This window comes from Trachemys scripta, chromosome 5 (genome assembly GCF_013100865.1).
Source record: "Trachemys scripta elegans isolate TJP31775 chromosome 5, CAS_Tse_1.0, whole genome shotgun sequence".
NCBI lineage: Eukaryota > Metazoa > Chordata > Testudines > Emydidae > Trachemys > Trachemys scripta.
In genome coordinates, this window is record NC_048302.1 from 32,590,026 (window position 1) to 32,617,205 (window position 27,180).

General features: G+C 44.7%; 1 protein-coding gene across 1 annotated transcript in view; it reads right to left on the bottom strand.

Annotated features, from left to right (window-relative positions):
- Positions 1-26,351, bottom strand: part of ELOVL6 (ELOVL fatty acid elongase 6) — a 138,106-nt gene extending 111,755 nt beyond the window's left edge. The window contains exon 1 of the mRNA XM_034772342.1: positions 26,030-26,351. Within this exon, the coding sequence (XP_034628233.1) occupies positions 26,030-26,118 (89 nt within the window). The 5' untranslated portion in view covers positions 26,119-26,351. The remainder of the gene's footprint in view (positions 1-26,029) is intronic.
- Between the last annotated feature and the right edge of the window lie 829 nt (positions 26,352-27,180).

Sequence of the window (27,180 nt, forward strand, 5' to 3'; positions counted from 1 at the left end):
ATAGTGGAATAACTCCCTATGTGGATACTCATATTCCAGAATAAGAGTGCCTATACAGGGAGCTATTCCAGCCAATTTCTCCTTATTCCCCAGTGCCATAAATTAGCTCACAAGCTATGTGGCCTTCTGGTGATGCTCCAAGTGCAGGAGCTGGGGAAAGAAGGCCATTTTCCATCTCTTCCCTTTTGCTCAAGTTTCTTAGAAAACACCTGTGTAAACATTATTTACTCAGACTTTAAGGAGCAGTCACGAATTTGACTCTGAGTCTAGTGCTAAAGCCAACTGGTATATTTATGTACTAAGATTCCAACTCTCACTCAACTCACTGTTAGTCTTTTCATAGACCTGAATGGGCATTGATTCCAGCACTAAGTTTATTAGTGCATGACCACAAATGCACTGAGGTTACAAGTACAGATCATCGTGTCTGATGTATTAAAAGCTGACAACTTCCTTTCTCCCCCCACTATTGCAATTCTTAAAACTGGTGTTTTACCCATTCATTGAACAAAATGGGTGGAATTGGATATTTTGGTGCCTGTAGCCCAAGACACTATTTAAGCAAGCTGCATCCGTGGTTTCACTTATGGAATGGGCAACAGTGTTTGCCTAATTCACAAATTTGAAAGTTTGGCTGCTGACAGGGGCTGAACCTTTTCTCCTTGTGCACACAGCCAGGTATGATCCTTTCATACTGAACACGAGTGCATTTGAAGGTCCACCTGAAGAACGTACCAGCATGTAAGCCACGTCCATGCCAACATATATGTTGACACTAGCACAAAACATAGCAAACGAGGGCCAGATTGTCTCTTGGTTTTGTCGCTAATGGGACTACTCAGAATAAGAGACTACTCAGCATGAGTAATGGGAAGACTCTGCCCCTAAGTCAATGGCGCCAGCTCCAAGCAGCAGTAAATACCACCAAATAGTGCACTATGGTAGCCTGTCTTGATACCACCCCATTGTGCAAGATGCATAGCCCAGGAATCCACCACTATTGCCCCATGTGCCGGATAACAAGAGAAGGGCAAGATCTAGTTCTCTGTCTACATAAAATAAAGAGCAGACAGCATGATTAGTTCAGCCATAAGAAAGCAGTGCTGCTGTGCTCTGAGCTTTAGTACATATAGGGGGGTGTTTCCCAAAGAATCTAAGGGACCACAGAGCACAAATCCCACTGACTTTCAAAGGGATGGAGGAGCAGAAGTCCCATTGAAAGTCATTTGGGGTTGTGCTCCCAAATCCCTTGGATACTTTTGAATATCTCCCCCAGAATACACACAGGATAGTAGCTTTTGAGCCTAGTAATAATGCTCAGTATTTATACAGAGCTTCATAGTCTCAAAATACTTTACTGCCTTTAGATAATTAACCTTCAGCATCAAATACTATGAGTCACCTTTCTTACCCTCACCCCCACCCCCATACCTGGCCCAACCAGGAGCCTAAGGCATACTCTAACTTATGCTGGCTCCTGTGCTCAACTGAATGAATGCATATGCAGCAAAGGCTAAACTGGCTTATTCTGTTATAGTCTCTCTCTATAACAACTTCATCACCAAGCCTAGGCTAAATGCAATGTATGGACAGCACATTAAAGGTGCTTATTCTTGTTTTAGGTACTTCATATTGCTGAACTGAGAAAGGCAAGATCCAATATTAAAAAAGATTTTCAAGCTGCTAAGAGAGGAAGAGCATGAACATGTATTTCAAATTTAATGGTATACACCTCCTTTGATTTAGTTTTTGGCACAGTCACTTAGAATATGCAACAAAAATACCTGTGGCTGGCTGGTGTCAGCTAACTAGGGCTCATGGGGCTTGGGCCGTGGGGCTATAAAATGGCAGTGTAGAGGCTTAGTCTGGAGCCTGGGCTCCAAAGGGGGAAGGATCCCAGAGCCCGGGCTCCAGCCCAAACCCAAACATCTACACTGCAATTTTAAAGCCCCAGAGCCCAAGTCAGCTGCACAGGTGTTTTAGTGCAGTGTAGACATTTTTTAGGATCTAAGGCTATGTCTTCACTAGCAACATTAAAGCGCTGCCGCTAGAACGGCTTGTGTTAAAGGCACTGACCTAGCTTTAATTCCTGGCTCTGCCCCAGACTTCCTGTGTAATGTTGGGCAAGTCATTCAATATCTCTTATACCAGGGGTCGGCAACGTTCGGCACGCGGCTCGCCAGGGTAAGCACCCTGGCGGGCCGAGCCAGTATATTTACCTGCTAATGCGGCAGGTTTGGCCAATCGCGGCCCCCAGTGGCTGCGGTTCGCCGTCCCGGGCCAATGGGGGCAGCGAGAAGCTGCGGCCAGCACATCGCTCGCCCGCGCCACTTCTCGCCGCCCCCATTGGCCCGGGACGGCGAACCGCGGCCAGTGGGGGCCACGATCAGCCGAACCTGCCACGTCAGCAGGTAAATAAACTGGCCCAGCCCGCCAGGATGCTTACCCTGGCGAGCTGCAGGCCGAACGTTGCCGACCCCTGTCTTATACCATCTTCAATATCTCAATATACCATCTTCAAAATAGAAACCATAATCCTTCCTTTGTCTATTCACAGGGCACAGGGACTGTCTCTTACTATGTGTATCTATAGGGACAGATCCTCAACTGATGTAAATTGGCATAGCTCTGCAGATTTCCAGGGTGCTATGATAATTAACACTAGCTGAGTATCTATTACAGAGTTCCTCGCTCAATGTGGGGCTGATCTAGATTGGTGCCTCTGGGTGCTACCATAATGCAAATGGTAAATAATACTATTTTTGATGGTTCTTTGTACTGGAGATTATCTGAACATGACAAAATGCAAATATTCCTGTGCTTGTTTTACTCCCCTTCCCAAGCCTATTGGCTTGTAACTGAAATGTTTTCACAAACTCAGGCTCTGTCTGCTGTGACTGTAGTAAGGTGCAATGTTAGGTCCTTACTGGGGGGTTTTGATTGTCAAATTTCAGAAAATAAGGAGCTGAGTGATCCTACCTGTCCATGATGCATCTGAATGGGGTACGTGTTACCTCCTTAAAACAACTAGTATCTGCAGCATGTCCAACAACAACCAGGGCAGCAAGATTCTAATAGTGCAACATGTCTGTGTGGACAGGTTTTTCCAGCAGCTTCAGCTCAGATTGAAACTGCCTAGTCACTTTTACTCTACAGTAAGTGCTGCTGGCAAGCTCTTCTGCACAGGAACTCTGTGCTACCCCAGGTCACCAGAGCTGCTGGCCTGTCTGCTCTTAAATGAAAAAAGATACAGAGAAGATCAAAGAGAGAGAGAGAGAGAGAGACAAAGGGAGGAGGAGGAAGGTGGAAATATGTAGAAAAAAGGAATGGGATATGTAGAACAAGGTCTAGAGACAATAGAAGATGACAAAAACTAGGGAGATACACAGAGTAAGATGACAAACCATAGTCCAAAACCTGTCTTTAACCAACACTAGTATCCCACATAAAGGCTGCATCGATGATTATGCACTGCAGACTAGATATGGCTCACAGTACTCTCACAAATAACACAATGTCAATTTGTCTAATGCGGCACAGTCTTTATTCTGCAGTTCACGTGTTTTAGTCCAGGTCTCCAGTGATTGAAATTTAATGGCATCTCACAGCTGTTTGGAGTCCTATGGACAATTAAGTTGGTTTGAGTCAGCCCCTAGCAGACAGGAGTCCACAGCACAAACAAAATCACCACAAATTAGTACTAACTAGATAAAATCTGCAAAGTGCTTGAAGGGCAAAAAGCAATAAAATAATGAGTAACAACTTGCACTCTTGTTGGCAGTCAGCAAATGCCAGGGATTGAACGGGCATGGGAAAGGTAAGCCTCCCAGGACAGGAGCGAGGCACACTGCTGGAAGAGTGTGTGGGAAGCCTGCATTGCCACTGCCCACCCTGCACTAGTTGGGTGGGTGAACAGATGACTTCAGACTCCCAGACTGTCAAAACAACACCTTGTGTAGGCCCAGTGGGCCAGATTTTTCAGAAGAGCTCAGCATCCACAATCTAGCTTTTCAAACTGAATTGAAAGCCCATTTGGACTTTTCCAAGTTTTCAGAATATAGTACCTTGGGCACTGACATCTTTTGAAAAATCTGGCCATAAGTGTTGCAGTGGGAGTTACTAAGTCCTGGGCAATTTTGAAATCTGGCCCTTATTCAATTACGTATATGGGAGATGAGCTCTTTTGCAAATCTGGCCTCATCTGTGGGTACTGAACACTTAAAAATCTGTCCTGAGCTCTACAGAGAGTCTGAAAGTTCACTAGAGTCAGAGGCGGAAAATATTTTAGATAGTTAGTGTGTCTATTGACAGTACAGTTCTTTGTGAATTCAGTGTTTCAACTGTTTTATTTTGCAGTCTTTCCAAAGTTTTAATTTTGCTTTTTGCCCTGAAGTTACTTGGAAAACTGTTTGGCAGCATTGCTGTACACTATCAACTCACTACTGCCTTCCAGTGGAATGTGAAATGACTCCCATATTCTATAAGTATGTGAAGCTTTTTGAATCTTTCAGAATAAAAAAGTATGTTCTGTGTGTAACATATTATTATTGTTAAAAATGGATTGACATATTTTGGATACCTGGCAACATAAGCAAGTGATCACTGGTAGACAGACTTCAGTTTCTTTTAGCCTTTTCTCCATGCAAACAATGCATGCTAACTCTGTGGCTGACCTTTTTGTGTGTTTGTTTTACCCTCCTCCCCATCCCCGCCATATACTTAGAGCCAGCTCTGCATACTGGCACAAAAGCTACTCTCTTTCCATCACACCATAGGGCACAAAGTTCACCATTTTATCACAGTGATGGTGATGACATAGTACAGTTGATCTCACTCTTGCATTACTGACACCGACTGCCAATATTTATCTTGACCATTTGGGGGAAAAAGTCACACTGTGTTTCACCCATCTGTTCAGTCTTGTCTAAGCCTTGGGACTCTTGGAAAAGGGACTGTCTTTCTACAACATGTCTGTACAGCACCTTGCATAATAGGACCTTGCCTGGTTGGGGCCTATAAGCGCTAGTGAAATATATACTATAATAATTTGGAGTTTTCCACATCATCCATCAGGCCATGTATCATTTTTTTTAAAAACAGAATTTAATTCTAAGTTACTTATTAAGTTCTGAAACAGCAAAAGAATGATGCAACAAAAATTAGCTGTTGTCTGCCTACACTGATCACATTTGTGATGTGCAAACAGAATAAAGTCAAAGCCAGTAATATCTATACTTGGCACTTTAGAAGGACCAGTTTCACAAAGCTGAAAACAATTATGAACTAAATCAGTTGAGAGAGAATTTAAACAGAAAAAAATGTTAATGATAATTTCGAACTGTTTAAGAACCTTTTACCACAATCGAGAAAGAGGCCACACTGTTTAAAAAAAAAAATCAACCTGGCTTACAGGGTGTGATGCTGTATGGAATTTGAGGGACGCTTTAGGATAGTATGAATACCAATATTGTAAAATTGCAATGGGTTATGCCAGATATGCCATTAGGATATCTGCAAAAATGTTATAATTTGCCAGATACAAACACACAAACAAGATTATTATATCACCTTTGTATTGTAAGTTTTATATGTATGGTATGTATGTAGTTCCATACTTGTGCTGTGCATCTGAGTGACACCCCTAGACAGATTGGCATTAGCACTGTGTAGCCTGCTGACGGCCCATCAAGGGCCATCAGCTATACAACTGACCCATTGAGAGAAGACAAGGTATACACTTTATGACTCAGCAAGGCATGCAGGGGAATGCCTATGGACAGAACTCTAAGGCTTCACGGCCATGTGCTGGACAGCTTGTGTTTGGAACGAAAGGAAATCAAGCTGCATGGCAAAAGAATATAAAAGGCAGCTGCATCTTCTCCATTTGTCTTCATTCCTGCTTCTTACCTCTGGAGTAACTTTTCAACAAACTGAAGCTCTGAACAAAGGACTGAATGATCCATCAAAGCTGTGGATGTGTTCCAGGGGGACTTTCAAACCAACAAACTCACCAATACTGATAGGAACCTGATATAGGAACTTTGAAATCTTTGTATGTATGTGACTGTTTTACCATTTAACATCTCTCTTCTTGTTCTTTCTTTTTTCTTTATAATAAACCTTTAGTTTTAGACACTAAAGGATTGGCTGGCAGCATGGTATTTTGTGTAAGAGCCAAACCTATACTGACCTGGTAACGTGGCTGACCCTTTGGGGTCAGAATAACATTTTGTATATGTGAGCAGAGTTTTTTTAAGTAACTTCTCACTGTACTGGACCTAGATGCTGATTGAGAGCCAGAGAACTGGATTGCAATAAAGGGGGCTGTGTGATATCTTTTTTGCTTCTGGATAGCCAGTGTGGGGGATCAGAAGCACAGTTTGACCTTGGCATTTCCAGTGAGGGCTTCCCTAGGCACACCGTGTCTCATAGGGGCAGTGAAGACAGCTATAATTTTTTTTAAAATATGTATATAACAAATGGAAGAAAGAGGAAGTTGATAGTAATGAATATTAATCAGAACCTAGGAATTGTAGAAAATTGATAAGGAAAGCCAAAAGAACACAAGGAAAAAATCTGTGATCAGCAGAATTAAGGATAATAAAGTATGTGTATGGGGTGGAGGGTTAAGTTTAAAGGGCTTGTCTACGCTTACTGGGGGATCGGCGAGTGGCAATTGATGCCTCGGCGGTTGATTTAGCGGGTCTAGTGAAAACCCGCTAAATCGACCACAGATTTCTCTCCTGTCAACTCGTGTACTCCACTGGATTGAGAAGAGCAGGGGGAGTCGACCAGAGAGTGTCTCCCGTCAACATCGCATAGTGTGGACCCCGCGGTAAGTAGGTCTAAGCTATATCGATGTGAGTTACGCTATTCACGTAACTCAAATTGTGTCGCTTAGATTGAATTTCCCCTGTAGTGTAGACAAGGCCCAAGGAAGAAAAATAATCCTAACAATGGTATGGGTTTATTACTAAATGAAAAGGTACAATTGTCAATAATAATATACAAAAGGAAGAAGTGTTCAATAAATATTTCTGTTCTGTATTTGGGAAAAACAGATGTAGTCATATCATGAGATGAAGAAACATTTTCCATTTCAATAGGAACTCAGGAGGATGTAAAACAGCAGCTATATTTTTAAACAGCAGATCTGAATACCCTGCATGCAAGAGTTTCAGAAGAGCTGACTGAGGAGCTCACTGGACCGTTCATATTTATTTTCAATCATTCTTGGAACACTGGGAAATTTCCAGAAGACTGGAAGAAAGCTAATGTTGTGCCAATATTTTAAAAGGGTAAATGGGATGACCTGGGTAATTATAGGTCTGCCAGCCTCATATTGGAATTGATTAGTAAAGAATTAAAAGAGGATAATATAATTAATGCCAATTAATTTGGGTTAATGGGAAATAGACCCTATCTAATTAACTTGATTTTTTTTTAAATGAGATTACAAGTTTGGTTGGTAAAGGTAATAGTGTTGATGTAATATACTTAGATTTCCATAAGACATTTGACTTGGTACTACATGTTAGTTTCATTAAGAAACCAGAAGGATATAAAAATCAACGTAACATACATTAAATCAGTTAAAAACTATCCGACAGGTTTTGTCAAGTATTTATAACTGGGAACTCAACATTGATTTCAATCTATTCATCTTAACACAGAGAAGTTTAAGGGGTGACTTGTTCTCTGACTATAAGTATCTATGTGGGGAACAAATATTTGATAATGGGCTCTTCAGTCTATCAGACAAAGATCTAACAACATTCAATGGCTGGAAGTTGATGGTAGACAAATTCAGACTAGAAAATAAGGTGCAAATTTTTAACAGTGAGGGTAATTAACCATTAGACAAATGTACTAAGGTTGTGGTAGATTTTTCATCACTGGCAATTTTAAAATCAAGACTGGAAATTTTTCTGAAAGATATGCTCTAGTTCAGGGATTCTCAAATTGGGGGTCGGAACCCCTCAGAGGGTCGCGAGGTTATTACATGGGGGGTCGCGAGCTGTCAGCCTCCACCTTAAACCCTGCTTTGCCTCCAGCATTTATAATGGTGTTAAATATATAAAAAAGTGTTTTTAATTTATAAGGGGGGTCGCACTCAGAGGCTGGCTATGTGAAAGGGGTCACCAGTACAAAAGTTTGAGAACCACTGCTCTCATTAAAAACAGGAATGAGGAAGACCTATGGCATGTGTTATACAGGAGGTCAGACTCGATAACCACGTTGGTCCCTTCTAACATTATAATCTCTGAGAGTTTTAACAGAAAACTAAGAAATGTTTTTTTTGGGGGGAAAAAAGAACATTACACACATAAAAACAACCTGTTCCATACAGTAGTGCAAAACCTTGCTCACATCAATTTTGATTATTTTTACTGGTAGGGTTAGCTTTTCACCGGTTTCATGACTTCAGTTTTCACTTTAGAAACACAAAGTGAAAACACAAGGACCAGTTGAGTTTTGTTGGATTCATATCATCCTGAACTTCTCTTCCCCCCAGCACCCAGAGCCTCGCCCTCCACTCTAGTCTCCTGGTCAGACAAAGGAGACCCAATGGGCTGTTACCACACACAACTCTCAGTGTCTTCAGGGAGGGGCCATCCAGTCTATTCCCCATCCCATCTCTCCAGGTTCTGTCTGCAAAGCAAACCTCCTCCTACCTCGTGTTTGGTATCATCAGGGAAATGCTTCTTTTCCCATGGCTGCTGAACACACTGGCCTCTAACAGCAGGGATCATGAGACAACGTACAGAATACTCATCCTGCTCTTATATGAGAATGGGGATTTCCTTTAGGCCCACAGCACTCTGGCATTAATTAACCCTAGAGGTAAAGGGTCAGTACTGGAGTAGCCAATGCAAGAAATTGGGTGGCAAGTAATGTAGGCAGTTAGTATGCCACTGGAAGAAGAGCTTCGCAATCAACCATCATTCCCTGAAGAACATGGGAAGGGGAGAACTGCAGTTCTACATATTCTGCACTCAAGGCCGTCCCTGGGGGGGTGCGGGGCCCGAGACAAATCAGCCTGTTTGGGCCCCCCTTAACATTTTTTTATACCAGTGAAATCTGGTGGCAGCCCCACCCCAGGACTGAGCTGTGCATGGACCCCCTAGCTCAGTGCTTCTTAAGCTATCTGATGTGGGGGACCGTCAATTTTTTTTCCCCAATGTGCCAGGGACCAGTGCCATATTATTATCCTATTTGATGCTCTTATGAGGAAACTCGTCGCGGACCGGCAGCCGATGGCTCGTGGACCGGCACCGGTCCGCAGACCAGCACTTTGAGAAGCACTTAGCTGAGGGCCAGTGTCCGAGACGCTCTGCACCACTGTGGGGAGCTCATGGGCAAGGGCCCAGAGGCCGGATCAGCCCCCTGCTCCACACAGAAGTAACTAGCCACGAGGGGCCTCTCACAGGCTCCCGGAGCTGGAGCCTTCCTGCGACCATGCTGCCAGCGAGCTGGGCTGGGGACCCCAGGAGAACAGCACTGACTCCCGCAAGATGGGGTGGGGAGGTCCCAGCCCGTGGGATGCCCCCATCCGGCTGTGCACCCCCACCAGCCCCACACGCACTCCCCGCTCCTCCGGTGCTGCCTCCTGCCTCTGATCCCGCCGCCGCCACAGCCCCTGTCTCTAGGGCAAGCGGCCATGGGGCCCGCACAGGGACAAACGTCACCACCTCCAGTGCTGCGGAGCAAAACTAAGAATCCCCCCACGGATCGCCATGGATCTCCAGCCCTGATCGGCCCCGGGATCCCCCAGCCTCCCGAGCAACACACACACTGATGGATGTGTGTGAAGTATTGCATCTGACACCGTGATGTCGAAGCGTGGGGGCCCCCCAAAGCGTGGGGCCCGGAGCAGTTGCCCCGATTCACCCTACCCATGGGACGGCTCTGTCTGCACTTGACCCAATTCCTAGTGATGTCAATACAATTTCTGCTTTCAGAAAGAAGAGAGAATGAGCAACAGAGATCTGCAGTGCAAATCAGAGAGGACAATGGTTCCCTTCAAATTAAAGTTAAAAGGAAACTTAATTTTAAGAGCCAGGGATTGTCAACAGTTGTTAATGAAACCACTACCCTTCCATGTCCCAGGGGACAGTGCAACAATCTCATTTTTCTTTCGGACACATATGAATATACCCTAAGGGTCATACTCTGCAATACAGACATTAAAAACACAGAGTCAGGTTCATCCTTGGTATAATTCCAATGTCTTCAACAGATCATTTCACTGAGGTCAGTTTGACCCATTGTCTCTTCCTCTTGAAGTGTCAATTAGCCCCTTGCAATCCTGGGGTCATATTTTTTTCCAGTGTATTTACATTTAATTAATGTTTGCTCGAGATTTACAGAGAAGGTATTTATACATACAAGTGCTCTTTCACTGGGCATAAGTTTCATATCCTAGAATACATGAGGCAGTCAGTTATTATAATCAAGATATTAAATTTGAAAAGCTCATTATAACAGAGGACTTTTTTTTAAAATTGTTCACTCGGTTTGCAGATTTCAGATTCTGCAGCTACATAGCAACAGATCTTGAACATCCTTTTCCTGCTGTTTACACTCTAGTTATCTCCACCGAGGGATAAGGGCTCCTATGCACAGCTGAGATCTGGTCACCATTTCTTCATTGTGTGACACCTCCTCCCTGCAGACTCTCTGTCAAGTCACTATTCTTCTAGCCAAAGAGTAGACAGTACTCCCCTTTGAAGTCCCTCTGCCCTGCTTTTTAATCAATAAATGGGGCTGATGGTAATCAAAGTAATTGAGTCCACACAAGGGCTCAACTAGTTGCTTCTGCTAGCCTGGGAAGATTAGAAACAAACTCAAATGTAGGTTGACCTGACATCAGCACATATGTGAGAATTAGCACCACACTCTGTTATTAGTAGTAGTAAAGGAGCACCTGAAGGCCTCAGGCAGGGTCAGGGAGCCATTGTGTGAGGTGCTGTATAAACAGAATAAAGACAGTCCCTGTCCCAAAGAACTTAAATTGAAGACTATAAAACTAGACTCAACAAGTGAGTTTGTCAAACAGGAGACAGAAGAGGAGGAAGGGTGAGGGTAGCAGCGATAAGATAATGTGGTTAGATAAGGCTAGCTAGTGCCTACAATGAAGAAGTCAGATTCAGCCGAAAGTTTGTTTTAAATTTTGACCGATGCTAATTTCCATTTTAAAATAATAAGCCATATGTGGAGATTAAAATGTATATTTCCATTTTTGAAAAATGTACTTCTCCCCAGATGTAATCTTTTTAAAAATTATGGATTATAGAGTCTTGCCATGCGCACTCCCTACAGACTCTGTACTATAAAAAACAAGCTATCATAGCTCCATGAATGCTAATGAGGTTTATCACTGAGAGCAATAAGAACAGAAACCGCAGCTCTGCTCCCGAGATGGCCTCCTGAATATTTTTAATTTCCTATGTAGGCAGGTATTCCACACACCCCAATTACCACACAGCCATAATTCCCTGAATTCCTAGCTCAAAGTCAACCATCCTCCATCTTCTCCAAAGTATAACAACCATGAAAACAGAAACAGTACAGCCAGACGCAAAAATATCAATTATCCTTTTTTCTCCAATCTTATTACTATAAGTCAGCAGATTTAGTATATTGGCTTAAAGAGGGGTTATGATAAAAGCCTTCATTAATGGCCAGATTGTGACCTGGGATCGTGTGGCAGTGCAAAGGGGGAAAGATGCACAAACCACTCCCTTAGAGGCTGGTGTCAGCTACTTGCATTGCAGGTAGCAGTACAGGGAGGAGGAGAAAACCTTCCAAAGTACCTTCCCACCTTGTCCACACAGCTCTGTCCTGTCATACTACAGCAAGCATAGTTATGCAGGTGCACTGTGAAACCCCACTGGAGTGAGTAGAGACCTGGTTAAGGGTACTTTCCCTGCAGGTAAGGGAAAACAGAGGCAAGATTGTGACTGGGAGGTACAATTTGCCTTCCAGTCTGTTCCTGTGGCAGCCCAACAATGCACTGCCACTTGCTCAGGGCTCATGGAAAAGCCCTTAAGTAATTGAGCCCAATGTGGACATGGCAACATTAGTGAACATAACTTCAGGATACACAAGGTACTGTCATAGCCCCCGCTCCCGCACCTACACACAAAACAAAAAAGTGTTGACTCCTCTTAGCACTGGAGAGTCAAGACATCTGTGGAACAGTAGGATGGATTCTGCCCCGTGCGTCACCCACAAAATGGTCAGCAAAGTTCTGATTATGGGATCTTTAGTCCTGGAGACATGTTTCCAGATCCCAGGTCAAGGTTGTACACCAGAAACAGCAATTGCAAAAGTTGGCCTGGCAGAACCTCTTGCAGAAAATCATCTACATGGGAGTCATAGCAGCACAAACCCCAGGAGGGTGCAACTGACTGGCTCAGCTAACAAAAGGGGAAGAAGGGATGGCCTGGGAGAGGACAGAGCAAGACTCCTGGGCCTATGTTTATATAGTGCCTAGAACAGTGGGGCCCAGCGTGCACGACTGGGTTTTTAGGCACTACAATACCAATAATGAATCAATCAAGTCCATCATCTGTGGTGATGACTTGCCCCTGTGCTGTGTTGGAGAGGGGACTCAGCCATAGGGGAACCAGGTGATTCCCTCTGCTCTCCCTCGAGGTATTGCCAGGCTGACAGAGTTCAGTTTTGGCCACTTCTCAGCAGTGGAGGATGCCCAAATGTATGGTGTCAGCTAGACCAGTGGTTCTCAAACTAGGGCCGCCGCTTGTTCCGGGAAAGTCCCTGGCGGGCTGGCGTTTTGTTTACCTGCCGCGTCCGCAGGTTCGGCCGATCGCAGCTCCCAGTGGCCACGGTTCGCCGCTCCAGGCCAATGGAGCTGCGGGAAGTGACAGCCAGTATGTCCCTCGTCCCGCGCCGCTTCCTGCAGCTCCCATTGGCCTGGAGCGGTGAACCATGGCCACTGGGAGCTGCGATCGGCTGAACCTGCGGACGTGGCAGGTAAACAAACCAGCCCGGCCCACCAGGGACTTTCCCTGATCAAGCGGCGGCCCTAGTTTGGGAACCACTGACCTAGACAAATCTAACATGGAAGCTAGACTTTCACAATACCAGTTCTTCAAAGCTAATTTTCAGAGCAGAACCACATGTTAGTGTTCAGATAATTTAGTCTAAATATTGTCACAGTCCATCCGTGATTCAGTCTAGCAATACCTAATTATACTGGTTCACATGCAAAACTTCTGTCCATTTTTTCTCAGGTAACTATGACTTATTTCCAAAATTATGGAAAGTTATTGTTATTTATCATTTACACAGAATCAGCAGCATACCTGATGCTTCACAGTTCTACTAAACATTTCATTTTCTCCTCCCCCTCTGCCCCCAAATAATAAAACCAATGAGGAGGCTTATTCAGAAAGAAATGAACAAATGTTAACTACAGAAAAAGCAAGTCAGGTGAAGAGATGTTACAACCTTCTGTTCAGTCAATATGCTCCTATTCTATTTGGCTTTGTATGGTATTGGATTGTCTATCCTGAGCATGTGTATCACTTGTTCTGATATATGACTTCTATCAACTCTAACCTTTGACTAATCTGTGCAGTAAAGCTGGAAACCTCATAGCATTACTGCATCTGTTACGACATTACTGTTTTTTAGGCCGTGGACGGCCTCGCCTAATAGGCAGGATGGGGAGCTGGCCTAATGGTTGGATCCTGGGTGACCAAGTCTAGTATCCAGAGCCCAAATCAGGAGCCAAGTTACCAAGTCCATGGAGGGAGCTGGAGTTGTGGACCAGGAACCAAGAGTAAGAGCTGGGGTCTGAAGCCAAATATCCAGTCCAGGGAGCAAACCAGACCTGACAGCCAGGAAGTAGGAGCCAAGGGTCAGAAGCAGAGTATGATCTGGAGTAGGAGCCAGGAGCAAGAGCCAAGAATCAGGGGCAAAGAGTAGGAGACCAGGAGCTGGAACAAGGAGACCAGGACTAGGAAGTGAGACCAGAAACACAGCTGCAGGTGTGAAATGCTATTGAGCAGCCAGGGGCCAGGGTTGTTGCAGGGTTTAAGAATGTGCCTGCTGTAGTATTCAGCCAATCAGGCCAGGTTCATTAGCTGAAGGCAGTAAGATGTGTGTTGGTTCTGCTGTAAGTCCCCGACATTGTCTACTGAAGAAATGTATAACCATATTTTCAATCAGTAAACTCGCAACATGACACCTGGACCACTGGCTTCATCATCAACACTTAAAGTTGGTCGCAGAGTAATATATTATCCATACCAGAAATCATAACTAGGGCTCCATGTTTGTCATGGAGGTTGCAGAAGTCATGGATTCCGTGACTTTCTGCGACCTCCGTGACTTCTGCGGCAGCCAATATGGCTGATCACAGGGCTGCTCAAGAAGCTGGCTCCAGGGCCAGCAACACTGGCCTCTGCTGGAGCGGCTCTGCAGCCAGCCGCACCTGCCGCTGCTCGCGGTCTCGGGCAGCTGGCCCTGGGCAGCTGGCCCCTGGGACCGCCCGAGCAGCGGCCGGTGTGGCAAGCCCCAGGGACCGCCTGAGCAGCGGTCCCAGGGAGTGTCCAGAGCAGCCGCTGTCGGTGGCCCACGGCAGTGGTCCCGTGGTGGCCAGAGCAGTCGCTGTCGGCGGCCCCCAGCAGCGGTCTCCAGGCGGCTCCCAGCAGTGGTCGATGGGAGCAGCCGCTGTCAGCAGCCCCCAGCAGCAGTTCCCAGGTGGCCAGAGCAGCCGCTCCCCAGCGGCCCTGGCTGCTAGTGCCGATGGCTCTGGCCCACCCACTCAGCTGTGGCCCCCGGGGCACCCACCCCAGTAGTGACCCCCCCCCAGTAGTGACCCCTCCCAAGATTTAGTCATGAGTATTTATACTATAAGTCATGGCCAGGTCATGGGCCGTGAATTTTTTTTTATTGCCCGTAACCTGTCCATGACTAAATCATAGCCTTGATCATGACATGTACTCTTTCTTTCCTACCCTCCATTTTTCACTATTTCTGGCTCAAAATCTTTGTTGTCGTTGTCCCCCAGTTACACTCTGGTAACTGTGATCATTATAGGTGTAAATTTACTTGCAGTAAAGTCCTACCAGGGCAAAAACTACGGTTTCTTTACCCCATCCCCAGAAGGTGTGAACTAAGAGGGGCTTCTTCAGTTGTCAAACAAAAGCTTGGAAACACACTGCTCATTGGAGATGAGATTCCTGACCCACCCAGCAGCTAACTTCAAGCAGCAAATCATAGGCCAGATCTTTCTCTCACTGAAGTCAACGGAAGCAGGATCAGGTTCTGTGTTAATAAGGACCAACGGGCCCACTGGACGTAACAAACACTTAATTTATATCACAGTAGCACCTACTGGCCTCAACCAAGTCAGGGCCCCACTGTGCTAGGTAGTGTATAAATATAATAAGTGACAGTCCTGATCCTGCAATAAACTCTCTGTGAGTGCACCCATGTTCACATGGAACCCAACTGAAAACAGAAGTCTGCTCCCACGGAGTTCACTAGGTGAGTGCAGCCTAACAAATTACTAGTCTGCCTGCACTATCTCCCTAGTCATATTACTGCATTAGAATTTAATCAGACAGTATCTATTTATTATAGGCAGTAACAAAGAACAATCTCCTTTGTTAATAGTATTTACTGATTTTATATGAGAGATGTTAAGGATTGCCAGGTTGCAAAGGGTTGATAACTATAAATGCTTTATTAGAAATACTAACAGAGGGAAAAAAGAATACATCAACCTAAGTAACCTGGTACATTGTCAAGGTTTGATTAAAAATTGAAACTCATGAATGGTATATTGTGCAATACCTGAGAGTAGTCAAAAATCATGACTAACATAACAAACTAACTGCTAACAGCAGCTCAAGCATGCTCATATACACTTGTTTTTCTTAATATGTGGGACTGACCTTTAAAAAAGACACTGATGAGTGACTGCTCCTTGTATCTAATTCATTTATCAAGGGCAGTGGTTCTCACCCAGATGTCCAGGGTTCCCTGGGGGACCATGAGCAGGTTTCAGGGGGCCAGCATTAGACTTGCTGGGGCCCAGGGCAGAAAGCCAAAACCCCTCCCCTCCCCCCCACAATCCTAGCTGAGAACTAAGCAGTTAATTCAAAGTGCATGTGTATGTGTACAAAATATTAGAATGTATCTTAATGACCAAATACTACCTCCAGAGGGAGGGTTATTGGTGGGGTAAGAAGTTCCATGAGTTTCCAACAGATCCTCCCCACAACTGAGAGGGATTTGGAGGGGCAGGGACGAGGCAGGGAGCATTGCTTTCAAACCTAGGATCCATGGGGAAGACACACTTCAGTCCTGAGGAGAATAAGCCTCACCACATTGCTCCTTTGCCCCCCCTCCCATTCAGACAGCATGATTCCCGTGGAATCCATGTTGCCATTAGCTAATAAACCTATGCTTGCAGAAATCCCCTCCCCCCACCCTGCTTCTAGCAGCATTTGCTTAGGTGATGGTATTGGGTAACAGTTTTCAAAAGCACATATGCAACTTATGAACCTACAACCCATTTTCAAAAGTGACATGGGGTATTTAGGAGACTGCTCCTAAGTGCCTATGTCAGTTTTGAAGATGGAAGCAGGCAGGGTCCAGAGTCACTTGGGCACTTTTGAAATGTTGCCCATCGTTATTACTTTATTATTTCTACAGCATTATAAGTGTGAATGGTGCTTTACAGACAAATAGAAGATGAAGTCTTGGCTCTCAGAAACTTAAAAATTAATGATGCCATATGAGGGATGTGTTCAAACACCATGGGCATGGAGTGAACAGGAGGCCACGGGCCACAGTAGTAAGTTTAAGTTAGCCTGGTTACAGATGTTGACACATATCTTGAGAGTTAGGATTTTTCTTCTTAATATTCTTCTCAGCCATTTGCAAACACTGGTATTTGCGGCACATGCACACAACCATCTACAAACATCCCCAATAAACAGACTGTCTCTGAAATGCCATGCATTGTCATTCCGACCTACCTCCATCCCTGGCAACTCCATGTAGCCTTAACCCCCAAGGAGCTCCAGCAGACTGGCCTTTTGCTGAGGGTGCCAGTGGGGTGGAGACAATGCAGCGGACTCCCCCTATTTCTGCATCACCAGAGTATTCTGCTGGATGATGGTGCTCTCCACTCAAGGTAACAAAGAGACGGATTGGTCCCATACTTAGCAATAACTCAGGCAAGGAACATTACCAAAGCAAGCCTCAGTTTCTCTCTTTCTGACACACACACACACCACCACATGAACCGTTAGGTGGAAATATGGAGATTTGTGTGCGCAGGCATTTATCTGAATGTATATCTTATTCTATTATCATGTTATCATTTCTGGGTTGTTGTTGGTTTTTTTTTTTTACACTGTCTAGGACCTGCTCCTTAGGCAGGTGAAACTCCCACTGACTTCAGTGGGAGTTTTGCCAGGGTCAGAATTTCAGAATCAGGCCTATAATGACAATGACCTGTCTGTGTGATTTGTGGGCTCCAGGGGCATGACATAGCAGCTCACCAGCATCACCCCTCTTTGTCCCTAGTGCAGGGGGCATTTCTTGAGAATGGTGGAGTCAATGAGGTTTCCTTATACTTTGGCCTTCCCTGGCAGTTGGAATGACCTCCGGGAACCATGGAGAGTGGAACACACAAGTTAGAACAACCTTCAGTTTGCTCAACATTAAGTCCTGCAGGGATCTATCCTGGGTTCAGTTCTATTCAATAACTTCATAAGTGATCTGGATAGCGGCATAGAGAGTACACTTATAAAGTCTGCAGCCAATAACAAGCTGGGAGGGGTTGCAAAAGCTTTGGAGGACAGGATTAAAATTCAAAATGATCTTGACAAACTGGAGAAATGGTCTGAAATAAATAGGATGAAATTCACTAAGGAGATATGCGAAGTACCACACTTAGGAAGGAATAATCAGTTGCACACTTACAAAATGGAAAATGGCTGCCTAAGAAGGAGTACTGCGGGAAAGGATCTGGGGGGTTATAGTGGATCACAAGCTAAATATGAGTCAACAATGTAATACTATTACAAAAAAAAAAAAGCAAACATCATTCTGGGGTGTATTAGTAGGAATATTGTAAGAAAGACACAAGAAGTTCTTCCGCTCTACTCAGCACTGATAAGGCCTCAACTGGAGTATTGTGTCCAGTTCTGGACACCACACTTTGGGAAAGATGTGGACAAACTGGAGAAAGTCCAGAGGAGTGCAACAAAAATAATTATAGGTCTAGAAAGCATGACCTCTGAGGAAAGACTGAAAAAATTGGGTTTGTTTAGTCTGGAGAAGAGAAGACTGAGGGGTGACAAGGTAAGTCTTCAAGTATGTAAAAGGTTGTTATAAAGAAGAGGGTGATAAATTGTTCTCCTTGGCCACTGAAGACAGGACAAGTAGTAATGGGGTTAAACTGCAACAAGGAAGTTTTAGATTAGGAAACAACTTCCTAACTGTAAGTGTAGTTAAGCACTGAAACAAATTACCCCAGGGTGGCCGTGGAATCTCCATCACTGGAGGTTTTTAAGAAGAGGTTAGACAAATGCTTGTCACAGAACGTCTAGATAATACTTAGTGCTGTCTCAGTGCAGGGAACTGAACTATATGTCTTAATGAGGTCCCTTCCAGGCCTACATGTCTATGGGCAGGTCTTCACTACGGGGGGGGGGGGGGAGTGTCGATTTAAGATACGCAAATTCAGCTACGCGAATAGCGTAGCTGAATTCGACGTATCGGAGCCGACTTAGCCAGCTGTGAGGACGGCGGCAAAATCGATCTCCGCGGCTCCCCGTCGACGGTGCTTACTCCTACCTCCACTGGTGGAGTAAGCACGTCGATTCGGGGATCGATTGTCGCGTCCCGACGAGACGCGATAATTCGATCCCCGAGAGATCAATTTCTACCTGCCAATTCAGGCGGGTAGTGTAGACCTAGCCTATGATTCTAATTTATGCCAGAGGATAGGCTCTGCCCAGGATTGTGGGAACACAAAAGTGGCTTAAACCTGTCTCTGCCCTCCATTCATGCTCCAACCTTCAACCTGGCTTGAGCAGATCAGAAAAACTGGCTCCATGTGGACAACACACATTTCTTTAGTTATGGTGCTTATGCAAATTATTAAAAGCAAATGAATTTTAAAAACTAATTGAGCTATCAACGTTTATGCTCTTTATTTTTTCACTTCCCCCAGCTTTGATTCTGAAAAATCAACTGTTAGATTCAAGTTTGTTTGTAATCACACTCAGTGCTGCAATGCTACAGTTTCAGACAATAAAGGGTTAAAAACAATTGCAGCCATTGGAATTTGTTTTTAAATTGCAGAAACATTTCTGTTGGTCTCAGATTTATAAATCTGAATTGCCTGTGCCCATTAAATAAATGACTGGCTTACTTCACACAGTGTTTCATTTTGTACAAAAGCTTTCTTATTAAACAGCCCTTTTCTATAATATACATATTACATAAAGAGCATTTGTAGCAAAATAACTTACAGAGTTAGGACCAATGCTGCTCTTATTTATACCTGGAACTCCATCTGGTCTGCAAATGTTAAATGAGAGCAGATATTGGCCTGTATATTATATATGTCTGTTTGTTTGTTTGTTTGTTTGTTTGTTTGAAAGAGAGTAAACCATTTCAGAAATAAGCAAATCTGAAAAAAATAACAGTTTGAGAAGAAGTATCTACTGGTAGTATACATTACTATACGAACTGTACCAGGTTCCACAGAACAGACAGGGGAAAAGTTTGTGTGTGATTTTAGGCAAACCCTCTCATGACGTAACCTCACATACATAATCTCCGAGCAGTCAGCACAGACCTCAGGCTTTCCTATTGGTGAACACAGTGTCAGCAGACATCAGAAGATAATTATTATTGGCTAGACAATTACAACAGGAGAAACTGTCATTTAGTGCTGCTGGCATAAACCTGGCAGTCTGTAGGAGTACAAGGAAAGAAAGAGTGAGGATTTATTGCTCACTCAGTTAATTTCTATCATTTTTTCCAATCACTGACCAATTTTGCTACCTCACTGACTGCAGCTGTAAACTAGAAACCCAGCTCTAGAATCCATTTCACAGTACATCTGACTGCAATGTAAATTTTCTTTAAATAAATCATTTATATGTACGTTCTACCTGACACAAAATAAATACAATAAATAAGTAAAAACGTATTAACTCCTCATGCAGCTCTTTAGCTAGAGAAGCAAGAGTCTGCAGATTTTACTAATTTCCTATACTCCCCTCCCCCCCTTTTTGCAAGATTTTTTTTTTGGGGGGGGGGGTTGCATAATTTAAGAAATCATCTTAACAAGTACTGGGCCCAGTCTTGCTCTTGCTGAAGTCAACGTTCCTAAAGTATGGGCAGAGCAAGTATGAGAGACACGGTATAGTTTGGTATTTTTAAAAAAGCCATCAGCTATATGTAAAAAACATACATCATTAAGTGAAGTAAGATTTTATGATAACAAGTGGGCCTACTGGCCCTAAAAAGCATTGTGTGATTCTGTTAAATTAACTGCTGAGTCAGTAATCTCACCTCCAGTGGGTGGTGCATTGCCAGGTCTTTGTTTGGCAGCCAGAAGAATCATTCTTAATTAATTTTTAAGTGGGAAAGAACCAGAGATTCTGTGGGGATAGCTGGAGGAATGGATTTACATTATACATACACACACATTAACAGAAACACAAATATTAGCTCATACAGATCACAAAAAACATCATTCATTTTGCCTGCATTTAAAAACACTATGCTATTTTACTACATTGCCAATTTAGCCCAGATTTCAATGGGACTGCATCCGCACAGCACTCCACCCATAGGATTAGGGTCTTCATGAAGTAAAATAAGAACATCTGGAGTTAAAACATGGAAGGCCTGATTTACCACAGTTACTTCCACTATATGTCAGTGGAACTCCATTAATTTCAGCTTCTAAGGGGGAAAGTGCCTAATTCTCATTCACTGTCAAAAGTCCCCACGTAGGCAGCTTGCTGGAGGCATAGTTGGAGAGTGAGAGCATGCCAATAGTGCTTGTTGCTATGAGGATTCTGGATTGCATCACAGTCCATGGGCAGCCCAGGATGGGCCATTGCAGAGGGACATTTTGGTCACTGGAGTGGCCCAAAATCCAGAAGGCATGAAAGGGTGTAAAGCCACTTTTGCCATACTCTCCTGTAGGCTTTAACTTCTGTGCTGAGTCTTTGTATCAATAAAATTGTATAAACTATTTAGATTCCAAACATGCTATCCAAATGCAGACACAGTAAATTCCCTAGGTCCATCTCACCCTATCCATTCAGAATAATCATTTAAAATATTGCAGATTTATTTTATGTAGCCTGGTAAGATATCAAGATACATTTCTAACATGGAACTGAAATAATAAATGCCACACCTATTTGATCTTCTTTCTACCTTCCATCTACTGTTATGGTGATGATGATGTATTCTAACTTAAAAGACTATTGCAACCTCTAGTATAAAACCTCCCACCAGTGGAATGTCTTGATTTTTTTTAAAGCAACAATTTTGCTTATTCCACTGATATTTGCATTTGCTACAAAACCAAACATGTTTATCCCTGAAACGTGCTCTTTAATATGCCTATTTTAGGGCCCTTATGTTAATTACATTGGTCCAGACAACTTCATATCAAGCCTATAGCAAAGTCAAGAAGCCATTTACTATCCTTCATCTGTGTTTAGAAATCCCATTATGTTACTCTGGTGGGAGATAAAGAGGCCTTTTCTCATGCTCTTTACCTGCTGAATTTTATCACATAAGTTCTCTTAAAAATTAAAACACTGGAAACACGATTAATTGTTTTGTTAGGGAGGTGAATTTCCTGTACAAGTTTATCATCTACTTTAACTACAAAGATTTTTTACTAGCATTTCCAAGGGAACACTCATAAGGCAGAAACCATCTCAATGGACATGACTCCATTTCGTTTTCAATAATGTTCTCAAACCTGAGCAAATCTCTCCTCCTACAGTTTAATATGAACTGGAGGTCTTAATTGATCAGTGCCCTTAAAACAAATGAAGTTAGATTGAGAAGTTCACACACGGATGACCGAATCTCTTCAACTATAAAGTAATAGCATGAAAATGTTTGTTTCCCCCTTGAATCTAGAAAGTGGGAGCTTAATATTATTGGAATCGCAGCAGGCAAACCTTTGCAGTAAATTGAGGCACTTAAGGGGATTTTAATAATACTATCTAGCACTTATACAACACTTCACATCTTCAAAGCAATCTACAAACATTAACTAATTAATCTTCAAAGCACCTATCAGGTAGTTATGCAACCAATATTATCCCGTGTTACACCTGGGGAAACTGAGGCACACAGCAGTTATGCAATTTCCTCAATGTGATGGTCACATAATGAAGTGCAGCAGAACCAAGAAGAGATCACAGGAACCTGACTTCCAGTCATGTATTAATTCATTAGGCCACATGGCTTCCTTAGTGGGCTTATGAAAGTATTTATTGAGGCAACAATTTCCTCCACCCCAGGGAAATCAATTATTTTTTATCAAGGTATAATCAAGATGCAGACTCCAGAGAAAATAATACAAAAATAACAACAATAATGATAATAAGTAAATAAAAAGATTTTGCAGTCTGTTCAAAAGTGTCTGGAGGTCCGGATTTGGCCTGCGATACGCCCATGGACTATCCCTGCCTCTACCCCTTTACTGAAATGCTACATCATGAGGATAAGTTTCTCCAGGAGCAGAGAGAGAGAACAAAATGAACAAGATCCAGAGCTACTAAGCCTAATAAGATTTTTAAGATCTAAAAAATAAAAACAAACAAAGGCAAAACAAACAATCAGGCTGAACAGAATGCCTCAATAGGTACCCTTCAGGAGCTAATTTCCCTAATCATCTCTCCTGCAGGTGACCAGAGAAGCCAAAGCATTTAATGGTCATTTTAATTGTTGTTCTAGAAACCACATGTGCCACTGAGCTATCCCAGAAGCATCCCTGGTACCCTAGTGAGGGCCTTGGATCATTCGGCCTAGCAAACCCAGGAAGTGCAGCCTTAGCTTGTAGCTGGTTCCTATCCCTCATCTATCACCCCCTGGGAAACAGGGAAGTTACTCACTGTGTGAAGCGCTGGGGTAGCAGGATGAGAAGAGAGATGGCAGGGGATGTGAGGGGAGTGTGGTAAAGGAGTGGGACACAGGATATGAAGGGAAGGATGCAGCACAGAGGCAAATAAATGAGAGGTTTGAGGGCAGCGCGCAGCAAAACGATCAAGCATAAGGGGCAAAGGGAGGGGGAAAGAATGGCACAAAGCGGGAGGTGAATGCAGAGGGTGAAGGAATGACAGGCACAGTGTGCATTGGAAGGCGGCCGCGAAGGGTAAGGGATGAGACTACAGGAAGCTGGGAGAGAGAAGGGGGTGCAGGACAGGGACTGGTGAAGCACTTGCTTTTCATGCACAATCAAAGCACAGCAGCAGAGGAGGTGGTGGGAGGCTCTAAGTCTTGCACTGGGGGCTTTGCTTTTCACCTGGCCACTTTAGTGTTGATTTTATAATGAGTCTCGTGATATTTGGTGTGTTTGTTAAAGCCACAGGTCCTGTAAGCATGTGATGAGGTGAGACTCTTGGCTTTCATTTCCTACACAAAGGAAGTTTCTAGCTCTCTTGGTTGCCCAGAAAAATGTAAGTGACCCAAGTGCAGCCTAAAGGTGGGAGAAACCAGAAGGCACATAGAAAGAACTCAATATTTATTATTAATTAGTTTTACGTCTCATGATTAAGGCTACGATTTAGTTATGGAGGTTGCAGAAGTCACGGAATCCATGACCTCCAGTGATCTCTGTGACTTCAACCTGTGGCGGTCGGGAGCTGCAGGGTCCCCCGCCACCTGTGGGGGCAGGGAGCTGCGGGGTACCTCTGCCACCTCTAGCAGCCCCCAGAGCTTCAAGCCACTGCAGGCCATGGGGGTACCCTGCAGTTGCCAGCCGCCGCAGGCAGCGGTGAACCCCCAAGCTCCCAGCCACAGCAGGCCCCTGGACCTGTGGGTGGCAGGGGTACCCTGCAGCCTCCAGCTGCTGCAAGTGGCAGGGGCCCCACAGCTCCCAACCCTGGGCAGCAGGGGACCTCAGAGCTCCCAGCCGCAGCACAGCTGCTCCGCTGCCGGCAGTGTGGGGACCACAGATCCCCAGTTTTGTCACAGATATTTTTAGTAAAAGGACAGGTCAGGTTTCCCAGACATTTTCTTTATTGCCCCTGACCTGTCCTGACTTTTACTAAAAATATCCATGATAAAAGCGTAGCCTTACTCATGATTTTAAGGCGCTCATCAATGTGGGGGTCCCCACTCATGATTTTTTAAGTTGGGGGCTGGCAATTCTGCCATTTCGGGGGTGGCAATGGTGTCTCTTCCTCCGGCCTCCCCAGTCCCTCTCGCACGGCGCTGCTGCTGCTATCGAGGTACCCCAGTCTCCAGCTGCTTCCACGGCGAGCCTCAGCTCAGCTGTGGACACCCCCCGCCCCGTGCAGCAGCGCAGGGCTCCCCCCAGCTTAGGCCCGGCGTGAGGCGCCGGGGGAGAAGGAGGGTTAAATGCGGCAGCGAATGGGGCGCTGATCTGCCTCAGCCGCGGCCGGTCCAGCCCCGGGAGGGAGCGGGAGGAGGAGTGGAAGATTTGAAAGGGAGGCGAGCGAGCACTGGAGAGCGGCGCACGTGTGTGTGTCCGAGCGCCCAGGGGATGGCGGCTCTGCAGTCCCGGGCGGCGCGGCGGCAGCAGGCCAGCCAGCGAGACCCGCCAGCCGGCCCGCCCATGGTCGCCCGGGCAGAGAGGAAAGCCCCACTCCCTAAAATCGCAGCAGCAGAGCGTGCGCCCTGTCTGCAGCGACCCGGTAGCGTCTCCCGCTCACTCCCCCACGCTCTCAGTCTCATCAAAGAGAGACAAGGGGGGTTGTGAAAGAGAGACAGTCTCGCCGGCGAGCTCTCGCTCTGTGAATGCCGCCAGCCGGTGTCTGGGTAGACCTCACCACAGGCTTTTTCTGGATCCAATCCTCCACCTAGAGGACCCAGCGTTTGTTTGTTCTCACACATCCTCCCGGCGAATACACATGCACTTTGCAAACCCTGCCGGGCGACTCCATGCTCTGGCTGGCTGTACCCTCCAGTGCCTGGATTGTCAGGCACCCATCGCAGACATGATGTGCCCTTCATGGGAACTTTTCCTGCACGAGTTCCCCGCCTGCCCCTACGCAGTTTAACTTTTCTCTTTTTCTGATAAATCCAGGTCACTGAAGATCTCCCCCGATACAGACATGCATAAAAAGTTAATAGGAGCGTGGCTGCAGTTTAAGTTGTATTTGAAGCAGGGGACTCGACAGTTCCTTGTGTTTTGTTTTTAACTTGTTCTTCTGCGTTAGAGTTGGAAGGAGGTAACTGGAGCAGTGGGAAGGGGTGACGGGGGGAGAGACCCTGAAAGAGGAAATGGGGCACACGTACAGAAGAGTTGCAAGGAGAAAAGAAGGGCATAAGGGAAATGGCAAAGGTAGGGGTACAACAGCGAACGAGGAAAGAGGAACAAAAGTAAAATGGAAGGAGGTCGCAGGGAATCGTTTTATCTCATTATAAAAAAAAATTTATTAGTGGGATTGCCATCGGTGTTATATAACTTTTTAAAATTAGAAAAACAGGGCAGTCTCTCAATTTTAGTATCCTTGAGCTTTTATTGTGTGGTTTGTTATGTCACTGGAATAATTCACACACACTCTAATGTGCATATGCACACACTGCTGCACATATTGGTATGTATGTTTATATATACATACATACACACACACACACCCCACTGCACCTCATCGGAGCCAGTAATATACAGAGACTGGCTCAGCGATTACCCTGTAGTCAATTATGTCTAATCCATCCATAGATATAAAACACACATGCTCAGAGAGAGAGAGCGCTACAGTAGCTACTGGTAAATACTACATTAACCATCACCTACCAATTCTCTTGCATCCACTGGATGGCTTCATTCTCGTTGAATTGCTTTTCAAATTCGTATTCTTGCAAAGTCAACACTGACATGTTCATTGGACCAATCTTCTGGGGGATGCCTTCCTAGGTCTAAAAATAAATATAGTATCTAAAGATCTTTTCCCCTGCGTGTCTTCCCTTCAATCGCCCCTTTCTCTCTCCCCCTCTCTTTCTGTCTCTCTCAGCTATATCCTTGATTTCGCATTGCTTTTCTCCTCTTCCTATCCTTCTCCACCCGTGTCTGGAGGTCTCCTCCTCTCAGCTTCTGCATCCACCCTGAGAGGAAATGGAGGCGTTGCGGTCTTAGTGCCCGTCTGTGTAGAGTTTAGCCGCTGCTTGCTCACAGTGACATGCATATACCTCCTGCAAGTCAAACGTAGCCCCCTGGCTAGAAAATCCTCCACGGTTTAGAGCAAGACGGTCTGACTCATGCAAAAACTGGGAAGTAAAATAATCTAGACTAGGTTGAAGCATTAAGGGAATCACTCCTGAGTATTAGCTTCTTTGGCATCTAATCACGTTCACTTCCTTTATGGCTTTGAATGAGACACGCTGCCCAAGCGCCCAGCACTGGAAGCTGCTAATGACCATACCCACGATTTTCACGTTAGAGTAGTAAAAACATATACATCCCAGGGAACATTAAGTACGGCTAATATCAGAACAAAGCTTACAGCACATTTTCTTGGAGATTGGCTTTGAAACTGAATATTAACATTTCTTTCCTTTGTGACAGGAAATCACCTGGGGTTGAGGGGAAGAGAATTAGATCAACTGTCCCAATCAAATTCTCTCTCCCTCCCTTCCCCACTACTACTAATCTGAATAATTTCCTTCAATTAACTTTGCAGATAATATTAATTGTTCCTCAGTCAGATTCTGCTCCGGCAACCACTGTTCAGCCTCCTGCACATCCTAACTACATGACTGGCCAGAAAACTCAGCCTGGTTAGTACAGGGCCCTAGATACAGCAGTGTTGGACACACTATAAATGCCTAGGGTGGATAGCACTAAAATAGATATTTATAGTTATGTATGTTACACATCACATATTACCCTTCCCCCCTTCATTTCCCTCACCTCCTACAACTCAGCTGTACCCACAGTTGTACCCACAA